This window comes from Macrobrachium rosenbergii, chromosome 20, assembly GCF_040412425.1.
Source record: "Macrobrachium rosenbergii isolate ZJJX-2024 chromosome 20, ASM4041242v1, whole genome shotgun sequence".
Taxonomy (NCBI): Eukaryota; Metazoa; Arthropoda; class Malacostraca; order Decapoda; family Palaemonidae; genus Macrobrachium; species Macrobrachium rosenbergii.
In genome coordinates, this window is record NC_089760.1 from 40,748,403 (window position 1) to 40,760,427 (window position 12,025).

Below are 12,025 nucleotides of genomic sequence, written 5' to 3' on the forward strand. Positions count from 1 at the left end.
AGTGACTAAATCTTAATGTTCCATCAGTATGATGAATAGTTAACAGCTTACTATATCATGGGCATCCACTGATACATGTTTATTTTACTATCAAAAGTAAAGAAAATGATTCTTGATACAAAACTTTAAATACTAATATTACTGACAATAATCCTTTTACAGTTATACACTAATAAATATTTAAAATATTTTTATTATAAAGGCCACAATGTACAAACACATATCTTGCATGTGGCAATGCCATAGAGTACTAAGATCAAAGGTAACTAATGAAATATCAATTTCTAAGACTGAATATTAACCATACAGTACTTGACAAATGAATCCAAAATTACAATGTACCTGATTAACTGGTAAGGTAATATACTGACTGAATAACACCGATTTTACTGCGTAAATTGTTAGTATTTGTAAAGGTATTTGGTGTTGTTTTAATTTTATTTTTAATTGTATTAATCAATTTAGATCACCATTCAGCAAATTTACCCATATAAATATTAAGCATTCATATATAATAATTAATAATCGCTCTGCTTTGTTTTATTCTAAGAATTTTGCCTTTAATAAAAACAATGCAAACTGTTTTCAGTTTAAAGTGCTACACTGATACTGTATACTGTACTGTATTATACAAGATCATTAAAATAAATATAAATTCATTTTGCTACGAATTCTATTAAAAATATAAAAGCTTTGCTGTAAATAAAATTATAAAATCATTACCATTAATACAAGTTATTTTTATTGAAGTAATGGACACACTATTAATTTTGCCATTAAGGCATAGCAGTATAGTAACATCATGGGAATCCAAAATGTTTTACTTATACACCCTATACAAAACACAATTTAGGAAAATGCAGAACACATCAATTTAGTTCTAAATAAGAAAGAAATGCTAACTATAAAAACAAATTTATATAGTTTAATACACACATGACAATTTGGATCGATCTAAAATAAATGTATTAGAACATGCTGATTAGATGTCAAAGAGATAAATAACTCTTATATATTTGGGACATCTAAAAAAAATATGTAAAATAAGTTTTCATTTGGAAGCACAGGTTTCAGACTGTCTTGGTGGACTCATGATCAAGAAACTATCTTATGTATGTTAACACTCCGAAATTCTAACATGAAAGTGGTAAATGAAGGTTCAATTGAAAATAAAACTTTAAGCTCCTGCTAGCAGTTTTACAAATGTTGACAGTGTTCAAAATTTTGCAAAACCAACAAATCCCACTTATTTTCAATCATTTCTTTATTCATTTACACTTCAAAATCTCTTTTTAAAATAGTCTCTGCTATGGTGTTGAAAGTTGTCAAGTCAATTATTCTTCTACATAGACTTAGTGGCAATAGAAGCACATAGATTTTATACCAATATGAGCACATTAACTCCTGGTAAGACAAGAATATATGTAGAATAAATTTAACAATGTTTTATCCTACTCATTTCACAGCCTTCAGAACAATATATTTATAAAAACAGCTAGGATCAGTGACACCATGGTAAACTAGATGGCAAATTGAAGAGATTGCAAGATTACAAGAAACATATTAAATTTAACATGTAAGAACAAAATGATATGCAATCTGGCCAAAAGAGGGCTTTAAATCATAATTTATTTCTTTTATACAAAAAATTTTCATAATATTCCTTTATTTTTTGTACCGCAGATATTAATCCTAGCTTATACTTAGCATATGGACATACTTCACTAAACACCTGTCACCTACTTTTAACGAAGTAAATTATTGTCTATCTGCAAGTATAAAATGCTATTTATAAAGCAAAAATGATCATCATATCAACAAACAAAGCTGAATTTGCTATTATGCACAGGTTTATGAATACACAGACATCAAGGTGGGACTTACCACCTCCCAGATGAAGAAAGTACAAAAAGTACATAAGAAAGAAGAAAGAGAGAAGTTACACAAACATTTCTAAAAAAAAAAAAAAGTTACATAAGCATCACAAGATGGAAAGCAGTTGAGGACATACCAAATACACACAGATGTACTCATAGGCACAAGTGAGTTGAGCTTTACCCAAGCTGTTAACCTTCACTACTATTTTATGGATGTCTGAAAATAAGCTCTTCACCTTGGAAACAGCAAGTGGCCTTACATACTACTCTTAAGTTGCATTTTCAACAGTGTTTCCACAAAGTATCATATCTTCCTGGATGTCAAAAAAAAAGGGGGGGGGAGGTATAGTTATTGTCCCCAACACACCCTCTTGTTTGGTCTTCTACACAACACCATAGATCAAGTACCAATCTACTTTTCTTTAATCTGTATTGGATCGAGGTTATTACAGTTTATTTTTTAAATATACAGTACCCTGTTCTTTCTGCCAATTTACATATACAACTAGGAAACACTGGTGTCTATTTTCATGTACCGGTAGGTTCTTTGCCTGGCTGTGTTGTTTCCCCCATTCTTTTGGAAATAACTTTCTTGTCCATAGTTGGTAATCAAACTGATGTCAGCAGCTCTTACTTCAAAACTGAGTATAAATGGAGATGATGTAATTTAAAATGTGCCGCTTAAAAACTAGTAAAATTATCATCACCACCAACACTGTTGGCAACACATTGAGACACATAGGGCCTCTGTCAAATTCTGCCAGCTATCATCTCATAGTTCTCATCCAAGTACGTCTGGGTCTTTCAACTCTTCTGGTAATCACAAAAGCCCAACTAACATTATCTAGTACAGTACTGCGTATTCTCCCCCTTGGGATGGTTTGATGGAAATGCCTAAGTACTGTCATCTCCCTTCTTCATTCTCCCCCTTGGGATGGTTTGATGGAAATGCCTAAGTACTGTCATCTCCCTTCTTCATTCTATCATCTGCACATGGAACTTCAGTTACTGTCCTTGTTGGTTATTATTTCTCATTCCATCCTGTCATCTAACTTCTAACATTTCTAAAATATATATTCTTAGTTCAACAAATATTTTTATATAGTTTCATTGCCATCCCATTATCCATATTTTACTATATCTTACTTTCACGTGCAGTTTAAAAAACAAAAAAATTCTTTCATACACAAACCTTACTTCACAATAGCCCACTTGAGCATCTGCACAATCTCCAGACACTGAACACAGAAGAATAGTCTCCCTTTCCACCTGACCTGAGCATTCATCTGGGATACAAGATGGCAGACTTGGTCATACTTTCTATTGTCTGGATCAGTTGCAACGAGAACAGATATGGAGTAGGGCACCTCCCATGAAGTTATGGGTTTGTTTATCAAATTTTGTATTATACTGGTTTTGTCAAAACCCATTCCACTGAACTTTGAAATAACCCTGAAGCTTCCATAGAATCAATTAGAACTAGGGTCTGTGGATCAATGTCTATTCTTGGACTGAAGATAAACAGTATTCAATGTCCTGCAGACTACCAAGAGGTCATGGAAGGAATGAATGAATACTTCAATAAAACTAGGCTATGAAACCAAGAACTGGAGCACTTTCAGCCATTTTAGCCATTCAGGGATTAAGAGACTGAAAAGGAATAGGGGTCGACTGACAGTAAAATGAAAAGATCAAGAAAATAAATAAGGTCCAGTACAAGGATCTAAAGGTGAAACTTGAAGAAACCCCAAAGTTCCAATCAAAAGTAACAGTTAATGGACATCAAGATGAAAAGAAAGTAGGAACAGAGGTCAAATAAGGGCTAAAAAGTAGGTACTGCTAGGGGTTGAAGGGATGCTATAGGGGTAAAGACTAAGACTTTGTTAGTAAAGTCATGGGTTATACTCTTAGGGCTGGTGACAATAACAAGAGAGCCTTTATGTCAATATGGAGCAAAGCTAAAACTTCATAGAGTTACACCCAGAAAATATGAGGTATGCACTATGAGAATGAGGAAGATGAATCTGGTTCAATACCTATCATCCCACCTCTTACTACATGGCCTACATCCAATAACGTAAATGTCATGTGATATGTATGTTAGGTCTCATATATATATATATATATATAAACCCCAAAAAGGTGAAAGAAGACCTCCAGTTCATGATCCTAACTTTTACTTGGCATGCAAAAAAATTTGGATACTTCCTACCAATGGGGCATGAGTGAAGTCATTTTGATTAAACAGTCTGTTACATGCAACAAATACCTCTACAATTTACCCATCTTGGAAGACTTGAAAGAGGAGCTAGGAGGGGCAGAGCTCATGTTAAGGCACAGATGAAGCACTGGATAAAGTGGAAGCAGGAAGGGTACTGAAACTTCAGACACCTACGACACATAAGACACACCCCACATCTTACATGTCTATGACCCCTACTAACGTAAAATGACCACCGAGCCTGAGACCCGCCTTTATGTATCTAACACATCAGCTAATGGGAACATACCTCACCCTTATGAGAACTACACATCTAATGAGGGCCTTTCTCAATACACACCATTAAACTGTGGCACTATTTGCCTGGGCACCACTACACCAACTGAAGCATTTCTGTAACTTAGTCTACAACGTCATCACCAAATACCAGGGTTGTTAATAATATTAACAGTAATGATAATTATAGCATTGTAAGATCACAAAAGCAATTGTAGATATAAAATTTCTGAAAACTAAGTAAAAAGATAACAGTGATTATCCTGGGAGAGCAATACCAAAAACACTCAAAGGACACTATATACCAGTAAGCTATGACTTGAAGCTAGACTAAGCTTATCTAGGGCAAAAACCTAAACTAAGTTAACACCCAGAAAAAGGCTGGTTAAAATTAATCCTGGAACTTCAAGAAAACATATATGTAATTTAACAAATCCTAACATTTAAGAGACTGACCTTAAATATACATTTATACCCAAGCACCAAAAGTAGTATTCAAAGCACTTAAAAGAATATACAACTATAAAAAGAATGTCTTGATACACTGATGACCTGATAAAAAAAATAGCAACACCAATTTAACACTTACAGAAATGTCCAACTTACCGAGACCACTGAAGAAGAAAACCACACTTGAAGTGTTCAGCGAATTTTCCATGAAGCAACACCACAAAAGAGTTCAGTATGCAGAATGGTGCTGATGAAGGAAATGGGCATGGCAACCACAAAACTTAGGGAGAAAGACTGCTGACAGGTTTGGAATACCCAACTCACAATACTGTAATAACAAAATCTGCCACTGGGGACTATGGATCCCATATGCATACTCAGCCAAGCAGAATGGGACACTCTTCTTCTGAGTGTCTGGAGATTGTGCAGTTGCACAAACAGGTGGTCATAGTGTAGTGGGTTTGTAATGAAACAATGCCATACACTGAATATTGGACAAATAACAATACACGAAAGTGGTTTACAACATGTTCCCTAGTCTTTGTCAGAACAGAAGAGTATGATAACATACTAGTATATATGAGTGCTAATAAGGTCCCAACAAACTCAACTCTCCAATACTTTTAAGGTATCCATTTCTTGACTTTTTAATACAATTTTCTACGGCTGTAATGCCTAACACTCATTCTTACCCTTCAAGTCGTTTTACTTAGAAATGCTGTTATGTAACCAAATTTTTTTCATTCATGAAATTGTACAGAGTAAACATTAAATGTCCCACATACATATTTTCATAAACACCACAGCAAGATTCAACATATCTTATAATGTGCTCTTAACTCTCCGTTCCCAAGTTAGTAATGCCTACCTTTCTTGTTGAAATTCACTTCGACAGTATGTGCATTTTACAATAGGAAACGAACCTCTGCACTCCTGGAAAAGAAAAATACACACATTGTAAGAAACAAGAGATAAAAGGGACGATTATCTTTATATAGCATGTAGTAAAATCTAGAAAAAAAAAATCACAAATGGTGGCTGATATAAAAACTAAGGCAGCCTATAATTTATGAAATTATACTTAATGATCATAAGAAACACTTGAAATCTCACAGCTTTATTCCTTATCACTAGAAAGATTCTTAAAGACATGATCAACTCTGTCTCCTATACTACCCTGTTCATGTAAGGTCTTTCCTTTTCACTAAGAATTTATAATCACTGCCTTTGATGACTCACAGGGCACTGATAAAGACTGAAACAGTTGATGTAAGCCAAATTTACGCATACACTTCAGTCCTCCAAAACATTGATTTACGTACATACCATTCTCCTTTTTTATCAATTTTCAAATCTTTCCTGCCCTACCCATTTCCAAACAGATGTTTCACATGGAGCTCGGGTAGCTACCCAATGTGTAGAGCAGCCACAACATGTCCTAAGGAGGAGTCCAAGCAGTTGCGGGTGATGAGCCTAAAGTATAAAGACGTGATGGTCAGCCTGCGCTACACCCCAACCCTCAGTACCTGTGACGCATAAAACTTACTCCTGAACAAATGGTTTTGTGTGCTTCCAAAACTTCAAGGGTTCTTGTGCAGGGCATACATCTCTCTCAACAGATGACTGGTATACCCTCAAGGCAGCCTCACAATGATACTCAGGTCTAAAATGTTGGCTCCAGGCAAAGCATTCCTATCAAAGCAGCCCCACAAAGCATTTACCAGGATCAAAAGCATTTCATGTCTATCGCAAACTACTAAGTCCCATAAGAATAGGATGGGTAAACTCCCAAACCCATGGACATGAACTGAGACCTCCAAAGTTTTCATCATAAACTCAGGAAAGGAGCGAGTGAGAGCATTAAGCATACCCCACCCTTGCATATGCCAGGCTTGATAAACTAAGATATACTTAACTTAGCCAGGCTTGATATGAGGCCATGCAGTTCTCCTATACTCTTTTCTAGTGCCAAAGCTAACATCAAGACTTGTGAGCCAGACTTTACAAAATGGTCAGGACTGCTCAAAGCACCTCATGAGCATGCAAAGCTCATCGAAGAAGTGAGGTCCATGCCCTTCAACTGGAACATCTGGTTTATGACAGAGCAATATCACTTCTTGGCAGAGGTGTACAAGGAAGCTTGTGATCTGGAGTGGCTAAGATCAGAAAGACACACGCTTCAAACACCAATCTTAGAAGACAGCCCACTTTCCTTGATATATGTCTGGTGAGGATTCGATTGTGCTCAACTTCAATGCAGTCATGTGAGAAAATTCTCCCTCTACCACTGAATATTAGAGAGCTTCCAGCCTTAGAGGGAGTGCCAGTCTAATGAGAGCCCTAAAAATTATCATCATTTCATACATTTTTTTTTTTTTTTGTTGAACTGAGAATACAGTATCATCTAATAATGATACATTGGAAGTTGAAAAGTATTTATGTAGTTCCATTTGATTATATTCATTTATATGGGTATCAACATTGTACTTCTTCAAATTTGAAATAAATAAATGAATTTTCAAGTTAGCAATATATTATAACAAATATCTCTCATCTCTGCATGTACAAAAATCACTCAACTTTACTGCATAAAAATTTCATATATTACTTATATGTATAACACAATATACTGTATATAAAACTGCTGTGGTTAGGTACAAAGAAAATATTTGTAAGGTGACTATAGGAAAACACATCAAATCTAATAGCATTACAAAATTAAGCAGAAAATATTGAGCAAATTTTGGTCAATCATTCTCTTTCTGAGCCAGAAACATGTATGTGAGGGAAAAGGGGCAAAAAATACTTCCATATCTGGAAATATATGCATGAAATTATTACACACTTTTAAAAACAAAAACCATATCTGGATCCTTCCCACACATTGGAGCTCCCAAGTGAGATATTTCAGCTGACGAAAAAGTGTTGCCTTGAGAGGAATTCTCTGTGCCATGAGATGAAGATCCAGCATCAAATTTTCCTTTTCATACTTATAAAAGGCTAGGCTGTCCTCAAAGCATGTCAGCTGTTCAAGGTTACCAAGGTCTCCAATTCGGTTTTTCTAAATTGTGAATACTTTAACATACAGATACTGAAAAAACTATATACTGTACTGATTTGTGTAATACACTGTTTGTAATTGGCTTTATATTTAATTTTCTTTACTGATGAGGACATCAAATCTATTAGGCTACGGTTAGCTTATAAAAAAAAATGCAAAATCATAATGAACCGAGCTACAGGACTGATGCCCATCATTTGAACACGTAATGTTCCCTATTGTTTCAAAAGGCTGAGTACTTGTAAACTACATTATTACACTTTATTAGAGGCTTAGGTTTTGTAAACAATTTACCCTAGCCTATGATAAGGTATACTGAAATTCCACAGAAATTGTGCAAATAGGAATACTTTCAGTTCTTCCATTCGGCTACAACACTAATATTAGTTATTCAGAATTTTCACTCATCCAGAATCTGTGTCTCCCAAGGCTTCCAATTAGCAAGGACTTTACTATGCTTAGTACTAAAAAAAAAAAAATTGGTACAGGGAGACTTGCTCTCTGTAATAGTAATTTGAACAGGAATGAGATCTAACCCTCTATAACAATTACTATCAGAACCAGGTTAATATTACATAATTTATACATACTGACATAAAAAATCATGTGAGCACTGGCAACTATAACAGTAGGCCTCTCGGGGCTTTCTCAGACTTAACCCCCCATGTTTTTTTTGTTTTTGTTTTTTACCATCACAACATTACTTAATCAGACTAGCCTGAAACATTATCGCATGCATACATAATCACTATTTGATACCTTTTACATATGTGTAACAAAGATCATGATCTAGACCATTCTTATACAAATAATACTGCATTCCAAGTGATTACATATATACTGTATTAATAAATTTTTCTTCTTCAGCTGAGAACCCACTTCTACTAACTACAATAGCCAAAGATACCATATAATTAAAATCAGTTCAGTTGTTTAATTTTTTATTATTATTATTATTATTACTATTTTAAAGTAGTTTAATACAACCACAGAAACACAAGGGACATAATAAGGATTTGTTTCTAAACAAAAACGAAAACTGGAGCAAGATGAAGACACTGGGTAGCTGAAGAGACCCAAGGGTAATGGATACAAAAAGGCAAAATGAGAAATGAAGCTGGAAACAAGAGACTGACAAAAACCTTTGGCACAGTGTATCATCTAATGTATGCCACGTGACACCATAAACAAGTACGTATCCTCCATGGGGATTCAGTTCATCCAGAATCTTAAAATCTTTCAACTTCATGTGAAAGCACAGTTCCCAACTGCAAGGTGGTCCATATACTTCCATATCTTAGCTGTACTGTAGTTCTAAAGTTAATCTGTAATCACATATGAGGAGTCTAATGGCTTTGAAACACATAGGAGAGCAAAATATCTTGAAATAATTGCTGACTTTTCTGGATGAGGAAAACTGTTTGCATTAGCAATACTACTTCCCTGTGCACAGCAAGTGTTAAATTCAGCATCACAAATTCAAGAACAAGAATTTTTTCCTGTACCATTGCACTGCCATGCAAAATATTCAGCTGGGTTAATTTGTGAGTTTTAACTTCTAAAGTCTTGAGTCTCCAACACCAGGTTTACTATGAATGCCATAGTTCTGCTGTACTAGATTTTTCAACTACTGGAGTTTTGTTCTTTGTCAAAAAAGTTCATTTTCCAACAACAAAACCACCACCAAAATCCCAATGCATATTCAAAAGAAGGCATGCTTTAATTTTTCATATCTTTTATTATGCAAAATTAGCATGCTTCTGTATTATAATTCAATTTATACAATATGCATAAATTTCTAAGTACAACTTCCATCAGGGAATAAAAAATGAGGTTCCTTACAGTTCTACTGTACAGAACAATTTCATGAGAAGGATGAGTACTCACTCTACATCGTGTGTTCTTCTCCTCCTGCACTCTAGGAACCTCATATGCTATCCTTATGTCATCTGACACCCAGTCTGGCAGTGAAGGATTTCTATTCTTTAACTTTTTCATCACCAGTATTCTCCTCTGAATCTTCTTCAGGGCCTGGAAGGATTGAAGCGCTGATTAGCACAATCCCCCAGTCACATCCAATGAATGATTATATTGGCAGCTATTAATCCACATGGCAACAGGCGATGGCCTCTGCCTGACCTTACAGGGTACAACTCACTGTCATGTCTCTCTCCTCAGTCCAAGCCTGAAGGTAAGGCAGGCACTGTTCACAAGGACCAAACATTCCACTAGATGTGCATTTTGCATGTATAATGCAATGGTCATGATTATCAAACAATAATTCCTCACAGTTGTCTTCTGCACACCTCCTTTCTTCTGTCATGCTTGGCTCATTTGAATCTGTCTGTGGGAAGTAGTATACAAGCATTATGATGAGATTTTCAATTTCCAGAATTTGAATGCTAAAATTGCTCTCCCTAACTAAGATAAAAAATATTTCAAAGAAAAAACTATTATAATTTCCAAGAACTACAAGCAAATGTCAAGTGTTTGATAATTGACTAAAAATTAAGCAGTTGTGTAAATGTAACTGAAGCAGAATATTAACACACATCACAAAACAAATCTAGCAACAACCTGCCAATATCCCCCCCCAAAAAATATACTTATATATCCCAACAAATTTCCTCTTTAATAGTAAATCTACTTAATGATTAACTATGGTTTCTTCAAAATTGCCAAATTCCAAAATACTACTACAAAATATTGATTTTTTTCTGTTATCTCATTTACCTCTATACAGTACAGTAATACAAGTAGTCCCCGGTTATCGGCAAGGGTTCCGTTCTGAGGGTGTGATGATAACCGAAAATCGCTGGTAACTGAAAATTGGCGATCTTCGCGCTTTTTCAGCAAATTTCGGGGCTTATCAGTGCTGAAAAGTTCCGATTTTCAGTTATCGGCATCTCTGTTAGGTATGTATCGGTGCCAATACCCAATTATCAGCAATCTTCGGCGCTAAAAGTTGCCGATTTTTGTCGCTAGACAAGCCCCGTAAAACTGGATCACCGTTAACCCAGCCCACAGTTAACCCCGGGGACTGCCTGTACTTAATCTTTTTTTAACTTTAAACTTTTAAATAATTTCTGAGTCATAAACGAAGGTATATAAATTCCCAGGTCCATAATATCGATTCCCATTATGGGTAACTCAAAAATTTTAAGAGACCAAGTCTTGATGCAAAATTATCTGTAATACTACAACTAGGAATGCTAAAATCTGGAATTCAACATACTTGACATTTTCAACTGGAAAAAAATTAATAAAATACAATACACATTCCAATAAATCAATGGGGAGAAAGGAAAGCCTTCCGCAACAGACAACAAAATTTATTCTGAATACTGTTCAAAATGCACAATGTGGTGATAAACATTTGAAAATTTTTGCTTTATCTGATAAAATGTTAATGGTTTTCCATAACCTTTTAGATACTAAAATGCTCGAGGAAGTCAACATAGATCAACAATACCCCACTGAAAACATTCTTCAGGAAGAATAAAAATCACACATTTGTGAATGTTTATTGTTCTAAAAATGATTACAAACTGATACTGGCTAACCTTTGAAGATATTAATTCAGCCTATGCAAACATCTTTCCCTATAACATATGGTACTTGATTGAAAGGACAGCATAATTATGAAAAATAGGCTATAACAGGAGTGTAAGGAGGAATAACTACGCCCTACCCCATTCTCAACACTTCTCTAATCTCCACCTAGAGCAAACCCCTACCCTTCCACGTTCCAAGTCAAGATTTGGAAGGCAGGATGGGGGGGAGAAAAAAAAAAAAAAAAGAAAGCAATCAATCCTAGGGGTAAAGAATACCATCACTCCCTTGGGAAAGCATACTGACCACATCTCAGCAGTCATAGCACAAGGGTACATTGCATCCACCCTATCTTCCAGGAAAAGTAAGGAATATAGGATCAACCCAACCCCAAAACCCTTCAAAACCAACTGTAAACAAAGAATGGGTTGATGGGGGAGGGGCCAAGTTCTCTTTTGCCAAAGTCTTTATAGGGGAGCAGACATATTAGTGACAGTCTGCACAGCATATCCACTGGCATACCAGATTGGTTATAGAAATCAGGACAACGAAGAGTCCTAGTTAGTGTACAATCTTCCTTCCACACCT

The 12,025-nt window shown here is 35.3% G+C and overlaps 1 protein-coding gene across 4 annotated transcripts in view; it reads right to left on the reverse strand.

Moving 5' to 3' along the window:
* LOC136849301 (protein FAM76A-like) overlaps nt 1-12,025 on the reverse strand; it is a 54,729-nt gene that overhangs the window by 39,374 nt on the left and 3,330 nt on the right. For 2 of the 4 annotated variants that reach the window (XM_067122639.1, XM_067122637.1), the window contains exons 2-4: nt 10,044-10,229; nt 9,773-9,916; nt 5,693-5,757 (exon numbers count right to left, since the gene is read on the reverse strand). In XM_067122639.1, the coding sequence (XP_066978740.1) occupies nt 5,693-5,757; nt 9,773-9,916; nt 10,044-10,229 (395 nt within the window). The remainder of the gene's footprint in view (nt 1-5,692; nt 5,758-9,772; nt 9,917-10,043; nt 10,230-12,025) is intronic. The other 2 variants (XM_067122641.1, XM_067122640.1) reach the window with 1 other exon arrangement.